General features: G+C 48.5%; 1 protein-coding gene across 7 annotated transcripts in view; it reads left to right on the top strand.

The window, feature by feature from the left end:
• VPS53 (VPS53 subunit of GARP complex) overlaps positions 1 to 13,206 on the top strand; it is a 168,772-nt gene extending 155,566 nt beyond the window's left edge. For 5 of the 7 annotated variants that reach the window (XM_015437417.4, XM_005582410.5, XM_005582408.5 and 2 more), the window contains 3 exons: positions 9,732 to 9,869; positions 11,746 to 11,850; positions 12,408 to 13,206. In XM_015437417.4, the coding sequence (XP_015292903.2) occupies positions 9,732 to 9,869; positions 11,746 to 11,850; positions 12,408 to 12,578 (414 nt within the window). In that variant the 3' untranslated portion in view covers positions 12,579 to 13,206. Of the gene's footprint in view, positions 1 to 9,731; positions 9,870 to 11,371; positions 11,851 to 12,407 lie in introns of all 7 variants that reach the window. The other 2 variants (XR_012425080.1, XR_012425079.1) reach the window with 1 other exon arrangement.
• Positions 13,207 to 13,501: the final 295 nt, after the last annotated feature.

Below are 13,501 nucleotides of genomic sequence, written 5' to 3'. Positions count from 1 at the left end.
AAATTAATCTTGACCTTTGCCACATACCATATATAAAAAATCAATCCAAAGAGGATATGGGGAAATTAGAACATTCACACATTGCTGGTGGGAATGCAAAACGGTACGGCCATTTTGGAAAACAGTTTGGCATTTACATAGAGTTACCACAGGGCCCAGCAATTATACTCCTAGATATATACCCAAACGAATTGAAAAAGGCAGGGTATGGTGGCTCACACCTGTAATCCCAGCACTTTGGGAGGCCAAGGCAGGCAGATCAACTGAGGTCAGGAGTTCGAAACCAACCTGGCCAACATGGTGAAACCCCATCTCTACTAAAAATACAAAAATCAGCCAGACACGGTGGCATGCGCTTGTAAACCCAGCTACTCGGGAGGCTGAGGCAGGAGAATAGCTTGAACCCGGGAGGTTCAGTGAGGTTGCAGTGAGCCGAGATTGTGCCACTGTACCTCCAGGCTGGGTGACAGAGTGAGACTGTCTCAAAAAAAAAGAATTGAAAAAAATGTGTTCGGCCGGGCGCGGTGGCTCAAGCCTGCAATCCCAGCACTTTGGGAGGCCGAGACGGGCGGATCACGAGGTCAGGAGATCGAGACCATCCTGGCTAACACGGTGAAACCCCGTCTCTACTAAAAAATACAAAAAACTAGCCGGGCGAGGTGGCGGGCGCCTGTAGTCCCAGCTACTTGGGAGGCTGAGGCAGGAGAATGGCGTAAACCCAGGAGGCGGAGCTTGCAGAGAGCTGAGATCCGGCCACTGCACTCCAGCCTGGGCGACAGAGGGAGACTCCATCTCAAAAAAAAAATGTGTTCACACAAAAACTTGTACACAAATATTCATAGCAGCACCATTTATAATAGCCAAAAAGTAGAAATAACTCAAATGTCCGTCAGCTGATGATAAACAAAATGTGGTCTATCCATGCAAGGGGATATTACTCAGCCATTAAAAGGAATAAAGTACCCATTCATGCTACAGCATGAAGAGCCTTGAAACCATGTTAAGTGAAAGAAGCCAGAAAGGAAAAGCCACCTATTGTGTGAGTCTGCTTTTATGGAATGTCCAGAACAGGCACATCCGTGAAACAGAAAGTAGATGAATGGTTGGCAAAGGCTGAGGGAGGGGGAAATGGGAATGGCTGCTAACGGGTAAGCGTTTCTTTCTGGGGTGATAACGTGTTCTGAAACCAGATCACGCTGACAACTGCACAACCTCGTGAATAGACCTTAAAAACCACTGAATTGTACACTTCCAAAAGGTACATTTTATGGTTTTTGAATTATATCTCCATTTTTAGAAAATTAATTCCAGATGGATTATGGCTTTAAAAAATAAGACAATAAAGCTTCTGGAAGTTACAATATAAGAGAATATCTTTATGACCTTGGGTTAGGCAAAGATCCCTTAAACAAAACATTAAAAGCACTAACCATAAAAGAAAGGATTGGTTATTTTGAGTACTGAAGGCCTTGGCCAGGTGTGGTGGCTTTTGCCTATAATCCCAGCACTTTGGGAGGCTGTGGCAAGAAGATTGCTTGAGCTCAGCAGTTTGAGATCAGCCTGGGCAACACAGCAAGACCCCATCTCTACAAAACAGTTTAAAAATTAGCCATGTGTGGTGGCACATGCCTATAGTCCTAGCTACTCGGGAAGCTGAGACAGGAGGATCAGTTGAGCCAAGGAGTTCGAGGTTGCAGTGAGCTATGATTGCACCACTGCACTCCAGCCCAGGTGACAGAAAGACCCTGTCAATAATAATTTAAAAGATTGATGAGCCGGGCACAGTGGCTCAAGCCTGTAATCCCAGCACTTTGGGAGGCCGAGACGGGCGGATCACGAGGTCAGGAGATCGAGACCATCCTGGCTAACACGGTGAAACCCCATCTCTACTAAAAAAATACAAAAAAATTAGCCGGGTGAGGTGGCAGGCGCCTGTAGCCCCAGCTACTCGGTAGGCTGAGGCAGGAGAATGGCAGGAACCCGGGAGGCGGAGCTTGCAATGAGCCAAGATCACGCCACTGCACTCCAGCCCAGGCAACAGAGCAAGACTCCATCTCAAAAAAAAAAAAAGAAAAAAAGATTGATGATACCAAGTGTTGGGAAGGATGTGGAGCAGCTAGAACTTTCCTACGTGCTGGTAGAAATGGAAGTGAGCATGGCCACGTTGGAAAGCTCCTAGGCGTTAGCCAAACATATGCCTACCCCATGATCCAGCAGTTCCACTCTTGAGTAGCTTCCACCCTAGAGAAATGAGGACTTTATGACCACCAAAGACATGTGCACGAATGTTCACAGCAGGTTCATGAGCAGGAAATAAGCTACAGTGATAGAGGGCAGGAGAGTTTGTTGGGAGGGAAAGGAGAGCATTGACTGGACGAGAGCGTGAGGGAGGCTTCAGAGATGCCAGAAGTGTGCTCTGTCTTCTGTTAGGCAGCAGGGTGTGCACGCGTCTGAACGTTGATCGAACGGCATACGTGGTGTTTGTGTACTCTGTGAAAGTTATACCTAATTTTTTAAAAAAGAAAAAGAAATAGAACGTGTCCACCTTGGTCCATCCCTCCTGATAGCCTGAGCTCTCTGCCCTGTGCCACCTCATTGAAGAACTTTCTCTGGTGGGACCAATATGGTTCACATCTGTAGTTTTGTTCACATGGTTCTTTGTCTTCTAGGAGTGTGGGCCTGTTTCTTATTTACTCAAATTTTCATCACTATCAATAGTCATCATGTCCCCAAGAATTGTAGGAGGCTCCTTAGGAAGCAAAGAGCCGCTCTCAAAGATTTCCATTGCTGTGTGATTGGCGTTCATGGGCGTGGCGTGCTGGCCACCCTCGCAGCCCGGCATCCCGTCAGCAGCATTAGCCAGCCCACACCACCCCAGAAATCATCGCTGAGGCAGAAACGAATTTGGCAATAGCTACCTCTTACCCAATGTCTCATGCCTAAGAAGATAAGTATCGACTATTTCAAAGATGAAAACTAGCAGATTTTCATGATAAGTGGGACCTTTCTGTCTTTACTTCCCACGGACAGCCGCCGAATCTGTCAGGCTCGTTCCCACCTTTTCTGACTGCCTCGCTTTACATAAACCTGAGCCCAGGGTGTTCACCCCTCAGCTGTCTGGTAAAGACAGAATTTTATGGTGACTGGCCAGGGAATGAAAGTGTCATATCTCCCTGTGTATGAGGGACACTAGAGAATTATGTCTGGTGCGTTCAAACCCTTCTTGTCACTTAAGACTATACAATTATTTATGCATATAATATATCTCTGGGAAGTAGAAAAAGTAGGAAATATCTCCATATGCTTTAAAATACAATGACTGGTTTTTTTTCCTGCCAACAAATGAATGCTAAGACATGGCTTTGATTTTGACAAGGCTCTCAAAATTTGCTACATGGAAGCCAGAGTTGAGTCTTGAATGGTATTCTGTAAACAAAAATTCCAGTTAATTAATGTACAGAAAATAATGTAAAAAACAGTAACTGGCCGGGCGCGGTGGCTCAAGCCTGTAATCCCAGCACTTTGGGAGGCAGAGACGGGCGGATCACGAGGTCAGGAGATCGAGACCATCCTGGCTAACCCCGTGAAACCCCGTCTCTACTAAAAAATACAAAAAACTAGCCGGGCGAGGTGGCGGGCGCCTGCAGTCCCAGCTACTCGGGAGGCTGAGGCGGGAGAATGGCGTAAACCCGGGAGGCAGAGCTTGCAGTGAGCTGAGATCCGGCCACTGCACTCCAGCCTGGGTGACAGAGCGAGACTCTGTCTCAAAACAAAAACAAAAACAACAACAAAAAAATCAGTAGCTAATCACCCAGCTCAGCAAAATATGTAACATGTTTCCACATTTGCTTTCCATCTTTTTTTTTTTTTTTTTTTTTTTTTTGAGACAGTGTCTCACTGTGTTACCCAGTCTGGAGTGCAATGGCACAATCTCAGCTCACTGCAACCTTCACCTCCCGAGTTCAAGTTCAAGCAATTCTTCTGCCTCAGCCTCCCGAGTAGCTGGAATTACAGGTGGGCACCACCATGTCTGGCTAATTTTTGTATTTTTAGTAGAGATGGGGTCTCACCATGTTGGCCAGGCTGGTCAACTCCTGACCTTAAGTGATCCGCTCACCTCGGCCTCCCAAAGTTCTGAGGTTACAGGCGTGAGACACCGCGCCTGGCCCTTTTTTTTTTTCTTTATTTTCCTAAGAGACAGGGTCCCACTCTGTCTCCCAGGCTGGAGTACGGTGGTGCCATCATAGCTCACTGCAACCTGGAATTCCTGGGCTTAAGCCATCTTCCCACCTCAGCCTCCTAAGTAGCTGAGACTACAAGTGTGTGCCACTGCGCCTGCTAATTTTTTTATTTTTGTTTTTGTAGAGACAAGGTTTCACTGTGTTGCCCAGGGTAATCTAATACCTGGCCTCAGGCGATCCTTCTGCCTCAGCCTCCCAAAATGCTGGGATTATAGGCATGAGCCGCCACACCCAGCCTGCTTTAGATCATTTTTATGTAAAGTAAATCATTACAGTTATTGCTGAAGACCGCCCCCGTGAACCCCACCCTGCCCATCCCTTCCTCCATGCCCCAAAGTAAATACTGCTCTGATTTTGATTTTATTCTCATATGTGTTTTGATATGTTGTATGTGTAAATATTCACAAATGATATATGATTTTGTTTTGCATATTTTAAAACTATATAAATGGCATTAGACATATCATTTCCCCACTTGCTTTTTTTGCCCAACTTACTATTTTCTGAGATTTATGCATGTTGATGCATGCTGTGTGCACCCATTCATTTTAACCTCAGCATCATACTCCACTGGACGAATGCGCTGTCATTTGTTCATTCATTCCACTGTTGATGGATGTGTAGGTTGTTTCCAAACTTTTGCTTTTATAAATAGCAGATGCAGGGAACGTTTTTACGTGGGCAAGAATTTCTCTAATGGATATAAGTATAAATGCTGTTACGGGTTATATACATCTCCAACTAAGGAAATGTAGCTAAATTTCCCCTAATGTGCTTGAACTAACTTCTATTCTCACCACGAGTCTGCATTTCAATATGGCTGTGCCCATGCTAGATTTATCACCTGTTTACCTCTGACTCTGATGGGTGTATTATGGACATCTGTGGCTTTAATTTGCATTTCCCAATTACTAATCAGGTGACGTGTCATTTCATATGCCTTTCGGGCATTTGAGTTTCCTCTTTTGTGAATCCAGTGTTGGTAGTGTTTGCCTGTTGTGAATCCAGTGTTGGTATTGTTTGCCTGTTGTGAATCCAGTGTTGGTAGTGTTTGCCTGTTGTGAATCCAGTGTTGGTAGTGTTTGCCTGTTGTGAATCCAGTGTTGGTAGTGTTTGCCTGTTGTGAATCCAGTGTTGGTATTGTTTGCCTGTTGTGAATCCAGTGTTGGTAGTGTTTGCCTGTTGTGAATCCAGTGTTGGTAGTGTTTGCCTGTTGTGAATCCAGTGTTGGTAGTGTTTGCCTGTTGTGAATCCAGTGTTGGTAGTGTTTGCCTGTTGTGAATCCAGTGTTGGTAGTGTTTGCCTGTTGTGAATCCAGTGTTGGTATTGTTTGCCTTTTGTGAATCCAGTGTTGGTAGTGTTTGCCTGTTGTGAATCCAGTGTGAATCCAGTGTTGGTAGTGTTTGCCTGTTGTGAATCCAGTGTTGGTAGTGTTTGCCTGTTGTGAATCCAGTGTTGGTATTGTTTGCCTGTTGTGAATCCAGTGTTGGTATTGTTTGCCTTTTGTGAATCCAGTGTTGGTATTGTTTGCCTGTTGTGAATCCAGTGTTGGTAGTGTTTGCCTGTTGTGAATCCAGTGTTGGTATTGTTTGCCTTTTGTGAATCCAGTGTTGGTAGTGTTTGCCTGTTGTGAATCCAGTGTTGGTAGTGTTTGCCTGTTGTGAATCCAGTGTTGGTAGTGTTTGCCTGTTGTGAATCCAGTGTTGGTAGTGTTTGCCTGTTGTGAATCCAGTGTTGGTAGTGTTTGCCTGTTGTGAATCCAGTGTTGGTAGTGTTTGCCTTTTGTGAATCCAGTGTTGGTAGTGTTTGCCTGTTGTGAATCCAGTGTTGGTAGTGTTTGCCTGTTGTGAATCCAGTGTTGGTAGTGTTTGCCTGTTGTGAATCCAGTGTTGGTATTGTTTGCCTTTTGTGAATCCAGTGTTGGTAGTGTTTGCCTGTTGTGAATCCAGTGTGAATCCAGTGTTGGTAGTGTTTGCCTGTTGTGAATCCAGTGTTGGTAGTGTTTGCCTGTTGTGAATCCAGTGTTGGTATTGTTTGCCTGTTGTGAATCCAGTGTTGGTATTGTTTGCCTTTTGTGAATCCAGTGTTGGTATTGTTTGCCTGTTGTGAATCCAGTGTTGGTAGTGTTTGCCTGTTGTGAATCCAGTGTTGGTATTGTTTGCCTTTTGTGAATCCAGTGTTGGTAGTGTTTGCCTGTTGTGAATCCAGTGTTGGTAGTGTTTGCCTGTTGTGAATCCAGTGTTGGTAGTGTTTGCCTGTTGTGAATCCAGTGTTGGTAGTGTTTGCCTGTTGTGAATCCAGTGTTGGTAGTGTTTGCCTGTTGTGAATCCAGTGTTGGTAGTGTTTGCCTTTTGTGAATCCAGTGTTGGTAGTGTTTGCCTGTTGTGAATCCAGTGTTGGTAGTGTTTGCCTTTTGTGAATCCAGTGTTGGTAGTGTTTGCCTGTTGTTGTGTTGCTGTTGGGGTAGTTCGTCCTTTTCCTGTTGATGTGTAGGAATCTTCATGTTCTGAACCCCGTTCCCTCGTCAATGTTGCACATATCTTCTCCTGATTTGTGTCTTGTCTTTTACTTTGTTTGTTTCTTCTGATATAGACTCCTTTCATTTTAGGGTAGGTGGTTCATTTTTTCTCATGGTTGACATTCTTCTCCACCCATAAGCAATGGTCTCTGTATTTTCTTCTTCTTTTTTTTTTTTTTTTTTTTTTTGAGACAGTGTCTTGCTCTGTCACCCAGGCTGTAGTGCAGACCTCCCGGGTTCAAACGATTCTCCTGCCTCAGCCTCCCGAGTAGCTGGGATTACAGGCATGCACCATCACACTCGGCTAATTTTTGTATTTTTAGTAGAGACGAGGTTTCTCCATGTTGGCCAGGCTGGTCTATAACTCCTGACCTCAGGTGATCCACCTGCCTCGGCCTCCTAAAGTTCTGGAATTACAGATGTGAGCCACTGTGCCCTGTATTTTCTTCTTAAAGTTTTTCTTTGTATATCTAAGAATTTAATCCACTTGGAATGCTTTAGAGGTTTGTACTGGGCTCCTCGGAGGAAGAGCAGCAGTCATTTCCACTGTAGTTCTGGAAAGTGCGCTCATGCCAGGCTCTTCATGTGGGCTTGGGCAATTTGTGCCATTCCCCCTCCTGGAGGTTTACATACTATTTTCTCTGAGCCCTTGGCCTTTTCAACAAAGCAGACACTGAGATAGTAAGAATTTCCATCTCTGGAAATCCAGAAAGGTCCAAAATGCCCTGCACTTTGCTGGCTACAGTTGAATGACCTGTGTGATGCAGGCCTTTGACTAGCCGCAGAACCACATGAAATTGCTCTGACCGTGGTGTAATTCCTTACCACATCTAAATTATTCCACATGAAACACTGACGTCTTCCCCACATTTCTACCACTGTCAAAATTATAATTGCCTTAACCCTTAAGTTCACAGTATCTCTCATTACTTAGTTTCTCTTTAGTCATTCGTTCTTCTGTCCAAAGCAAAGTAATGGGAAATTGGAGGATGCAAAGTGTCGCGGGGCCTGAAGAATCCCATTTCTCACCTGCCTGATAGGATGACAGAAGGCTTTCCCAAAGAAGCAGGCAGTGGCAGAGTACAGGCCTTGCCCTGAACATACGTTTGGCCATTATCACTGGAGTTTAGTGGTGGCATTGGGAGCTGTCACCCCACTGCCGCCGTTGTCTGCTTGGTGACCATGTGGTTCCATTCTCCTAAACCATCTCAACAGGCCAGAGTACACCCTTCTGGCTTCAGCCATTTCTCTGCTCCCTGGTTGCCAAAAGCAACGGCGGCAGCAGAGCAGGGCAGTCAGCAGGAGTCAGTGTGAGCTCGACGCCAAAACCACCCAGGGACATTTACCTGGCAACCGGAAATGGAATTCCAGCTTCCCGTCCACCTTTTGTCTAACCCCTTACCTGGCAACCGGAAATGGAATTCCAGCTTCCCGTCTACCTTTTGTCTATCCTCGTCCGTCGCATGAGATGAGTCTGGCGAGTTGTTAATCCTCTGGAACTTTTTCTCATCTGTAAAATGGGAACGATAAATAACCTCCAGGGTAGGTAAGGCCTTACGCAGATTAAATGCGACAAAACGTTCCTCATGTCATTCCCAGCAGTCAGTGGGCCTTCAGGACTATGGGTGTCCTTCTAGATAATTGGCATCCCAGAGAACCAGAACAAACAGAGGAAAAGGTAGATTGTTGCCAGGATACAATGTTTACATTTGGGTAAATCTACATCCTCAATAACATCCAGAGAAATTCAAAGTACAACGATAATGAGTTACTCTTTTTTGCATAATGAATAATCAGGATTTGATGAGTTTTCAGTGCTGATAAGGGTGCAGTCTACACTGCTGGCAGAGGTGTAAATGGGTCCATTCCATTGGAAAGATCTTAAAGTTTACACCGCCGCACACATCACAGAGTACTGCAGAACCATTAAAAATCACGATTCTGCCGGGCGCGGTGGCTCAAGCCTGTAATCCCAGCACTTTGGGAGGCCGAGACGGGCGGATCACGAGGTGAGGAGTTCGAGACCATCCTGGCTAACACGGTGAAACCCCGTCTCTACTAAAAAATACGAAAAACTAGCCAGGCGAGGTGGCGGGCGCCTGTAGTCCCGGCTACTCGGGAGGCTGAGGCAGGAGAATGGCGTAAAAACCCGGGAGGCGGAGCTTGCAGTGAGCTGAGATCCGGCCACTGCACTCCAGCCTGGGCGACACAGCGAGACTCCGTCTCAAAAAAAAAAAAAAAAAAAAAATCACGATTCTTCTTTAGAGATAGGATCTTGCCGTGTGGCCCAGGCTAGAGTGCAGTTAAAAACCATGATTCGCTTTTAACGACTACAAAGATGGGAAAGTAGAATATAAAAATTGTATATACTAAGTGAGAAAAACAGGTTATAAAATGGTATATACATACAGTATAATTCTGATTTAGTTTTATGGAGGGGTTGTCATTTGTTTTTGAGACAGCATCTCCCTCTATCACCCAGGCTGGGAGAGTTACAGTGGCACAATCTTGACTCTCTGCAGCCTCAACCTCCCAGGCTTAAGCGATCCACCCACCTCAGCCTTCCCCAGTAGCTGGGACCACAGGTGCGCACTACCACGCCTGGCTAATTTTTGCATTTTTTGTGGAGGCGGGGTTTTGCCGTGTTGCCCAGGCTGGTCTCAAACTCCTGAGCTCAAGCGATCCTGCTGCCTGGGACTCCTGAAGTGCTGGAATTACAGGTGGGAGCCACGGCTCCTGGCCCCCGATTCAGTTTTTTATAGACGTACACATAGGCCGGCTCCTTGATGTCGTTTTTCCTAGGTAATGGGAATTATACATAATTTTTTTCTTGTATATTTCTGTTTATTTCCCAAATTTTTTGCAACGAGAATGTGTTACGTGTGTAATGAGAAAAACATGACTCGTTGGCCTGGGTCCACTCGGCACTGGGTCGCTGGAAAGGGCCGGTAATGCTCTGCTTTGCTCCACAGCTGCTGCTGGACACCCACTCGCTGAAGATGGTCCTGCTCGATCTCCCCTCCATTGGCTCGCAGGTGGTGAGGAAGGCACCCGCCAGCTACACCAAGATTGTTGTCAAAGGCATGACCCGGGCTGAGATGATCCTCAAGGTGATGGCTTGTGTCTTTCCCGGGGATTCTGTTAAAAGGGGCCGGTTATTCAATCTCTTTTTACGAGAAGCTTTGGTTTTGAAAGCACAGGGTAGGTCCCGTCCTCACCGGCCTCAAAGCACGGTCCATGTTCTTGGGCTGGACTGGATTTTGGCCTCATCAGATATTGTTGAAAGTCTGTGGATAGTTACTGGGGCTCAGGAATTCCTTCTGACAAATGAATTTCTTGTTGTTGTGGGATTCTCTTGTAATCAGATGCAGTCAAGCCTGGAGGGTAAGTGGTCGCCACGGTGAATCAGTGTATGTCAGGGCTCTGCTTCTCAGCAGGAATGTCAGGCACAGCCCTCAGTTCCTCCCCTCCACATCAGCCTTTCTGGCTTTCTGTACTCTGCCACTTTACATGAACTCTGAACAGATGTTGTAGTAACTGAATCTAATCAGCAAATGGATTTTTAAAAGCTCCATTTAACAAAAGACTGTACTTTGGGTGAGGAACGTCTGAAGCCCTGAGCATCTGCCTCTGGTTTCCAGCTATTTGGAAGAGCGGGGATGAGGCCTGGAGAACAGATGGTCCTGTGGTGATATGGTCTTAAAAGCCCAGGACCTGTAGGCTCTTCAGGACACTTCCTAAACCAGATGACTCAGGGACGGCAGGAGTAGGAAGTGGCAGCAGGGCATCAGTCACCGGTGGGATGTGGGTGAGGATGGAGCATCCCATGTGGGTGAGGATCGAGCAGCCCGTGTGGGTGAGGATGGATCAGCCCGTGTGGGTGAGGATGGAGCAGCCCGTGTGGGTGAGGATCGAGCAGCCCGTGTGGGTGAGGATGGAGCAGCCCGTGTGGGTGAGGATGGAGCAGCCCGTGTGGGTGAGGATGGAGCAGCCCGTGTGGGTGAGGATCGAGCAGCCCGTGTGGGTGAGGATCGAGCAGCCCGTGTGGGTGAGGATCGAGCAGCCCGTGTGGGTGAGGATGGAGCAGCCCGTGTGGGTGAGGGTGGAGCAGCCCGTGTGGGTGAGGGTGGAGCAGCCCGTGTGGGTGAGGGTGGAGCAGCCCGTGTGGGTTAGGATCGAGCAGCCCGTGTGGGTGAGGATGGAGCAGCCCGTGTAGGTGAGGGTAGAGCAGCTCATGTGGGTGAGGATGAAACTGCCTCATCATATTCTTCCCCTGCTGCTTACTGCTGGGGAGGAGAGCATGCGGTCTGGGAATTATCTGCAGAGGATGCCTGAGTGAACTCCTCCTCGCCATTCTTTGGTTCAGCCTCAGGAATTCAAAACAAATCAGTCTGCTGGGGAAAGAAAATCAGATACTGCATTCCAGAACCAAATGGAAATGAATGAGGGTTGCAGTGCAGTTCCTTTGTTTGTGTGTTAATTGATAGTTTAACTGAGTTGTTACGTGAAGTTCCAGATTTTAAATCTTCAAAAAGGTGAGGCAGCTTTGGCATTTTTGTTTTTGCAGAAATCCACTTACTTATACCAGCTCTTTTTGCCACCCATTTCTCAGGAATCACAGTACATCAAGGCAGAAGGATCAAGTACCGTGTACCCGTGAAATCCTCCAGCAGGGACCCTCTCACGCAGGGTTTCCCAAATGGTTCCGATAGTTTACAAACCACCTAGGACCCCACCCAGGCCTACTGAATTACGGTCTTTAGAGGAGGGGTCCAGGAACCTGTACGTCACAAAGCAGCGCAGGTGTGTTTAGGATTCAGCAAATTTAGGACATTGCTCTGGTGGCATGTGACGATGAGATGGACCACTGGGTTTGTAGGTCGGGTTGCTGCTGCTTAAGGAAACCTCGCAGAATCCATTTGGCGCTCGGCTGGCAAGTGAGGAGTGAGTTTCCTGAGGGGCCTGCTCCTGTCTCCCCTGCCGTAGGTAGTGATGGCCCCTCATGAACCGTTGGTGGTGTTTGTTGACAACTACATCAAACTCCTCACAGACTGCAACACAGAAACCTTCCAGAAGATACTGGACATGAAGGTTAGTGCAGGGTCCTGTTTCGTCCACACCTGCTCATCCACCTCACACTCAGCGGTTCTCAACCGGGGGGTTGGGATACAGGTTCCTGGGGGGCTCTCTCAAAATGCCCGTGCCTGGCTCCACAGAGCAAACCGGATTCGGAGAAGCCTCTGGAGTAGGATGGCCCCAGGCCTGTGCACCTCGGGATTCCGACAGGCCCTGCATGCCCTGCTGAGGCCCCTGCACAGGGAGGATGGGGCAGGGGCAGGGGGATGAGGAGAGGAGTGTTGTCCTTCCCACTGTCTGGACCTGCCCCTTCTCCTCTCAGCCCCTTCTTGACCTGCCCCTTCTCCTCTCTCAGCCCCTTCTTTCTATTCCTTTACCGTTTCTTCCCCTCTCTTTTTTCTCCCACACTACTACCCAGGGCTGGTGAGTCCCCTGAGGAAGGGGTTCGCCGTCAGCCTGGAGTAACTCTGCTGTCTGCAGAGCCTCTGCTGACCCGGTACCCAGGTACCGCGCTCTCCCCCGTGGGCCGTTCTGGCCCAGACTTCCTGACGGTTCTCCTCTCTCAACCTCAGGGGCTGAAGAGGAGCGAGCAGAGCAGCATGCTGGAACTCCTGCGCCAGCGGCTCCCCGCACCACCCTCAGGGGCGGAAAGCTCCGGCTCGCTGTCCCTGACGGCACCCACACCGGAGCAAGAGTCGTCCCGCATCCGCAAGCTCGAGAAGCTCATTAAAAAGAGACTGTAGCAGCAGCAAGGGGCCCTTGCTCTGGCCGGCCACCCTCAGCACCTGGTTCCCCAGAAGCCCCCGACCCCTCCTGTGCTCCCGGCACTCTCACATCGTCGGTCTTCACGCTTTCGGGGACATGTGGGTTGTAAGAGTCTCTCCCAGGCCCTGTCTCACTTCCTGCCCTAATCGGAGATGCTGAGCAAGGGCTGGGCTCTGAGGGCGGTTTCGACGATCTCTGGTTCCCGAAGCAGAGGCAGCAGTGGGGGGAAGGTCCCTCAGCTGCCCTTGACTCATGTAGCCTCCCCATGGCAGTCGCACCCTCTGACACACGGGCCCCACCGTACACCCACCCGTCCAGGCAACCTGAACAAGGATGCCTGGGTCTCACTCCTCCTCCCTCCGTCCTCCCTCCCTCCTCCCTCCGTCCTCCCTCTCTCTGTGGCCGGCCGAGGTTTCCCCTTCTGCCAGAGCTGTTTCCTCTCCCATCTCTGGGCTTGGCCCTAGGGCCTGAGTTAGTGAAGTGGCAGGTGACAGGCTTTTCATGGAGGCTGTGGGACCAGGCGTATTCCCACGGAAATCCCAGTTTCCTGGCCCATATTTTGTTTCTGATGCTTGTCATGACCTTATATGACCAGTTACCCCTGTGTTCCCGCGGTTTCTCAGTTGTCTGCAAAGGAGCAGTGTCCTCTGTCTGTCACCCAGGAAGGGGCGTATGTGCCAGGCCTTCAAGCAGGTGTCCTGTCTGCCCTGGGGCTCCTGATTTGGGTAAGGGCAGACCCAGATCTGACAGTGGCTTTGCCTGGCACACTCGCCAGGCTGTGTGAGCAGATTATTTCCTTCTTTTTTTTTTTTTCTTTTAGAGACGGGGTCTCTGTCACCCAGGCCGGAGTGCAGTGGCACGATCTAGGCTCACTGCAACCTCTGCCTCCTGGGTTCAAGCA

The sequence above is a fragment of the Macaca fascicularis genome, chromosome 16 (assembly GCF_037993035.2).
Source record: "Macaca fascicularis isolate 582-1 chromosome 16, T2T-MFA8v1.1".
In the NCBI taxonomy this organism is placed as follows: domain Eukaryota; kingdom Metazoa; phylum Chordata; class Mammalia; order Primates; family Cercopithecidae; genus Macaca; species Macaca fascicularis.
This window is presented reverse-complemented; position numbering and strand designations above follow the sequence as displayed.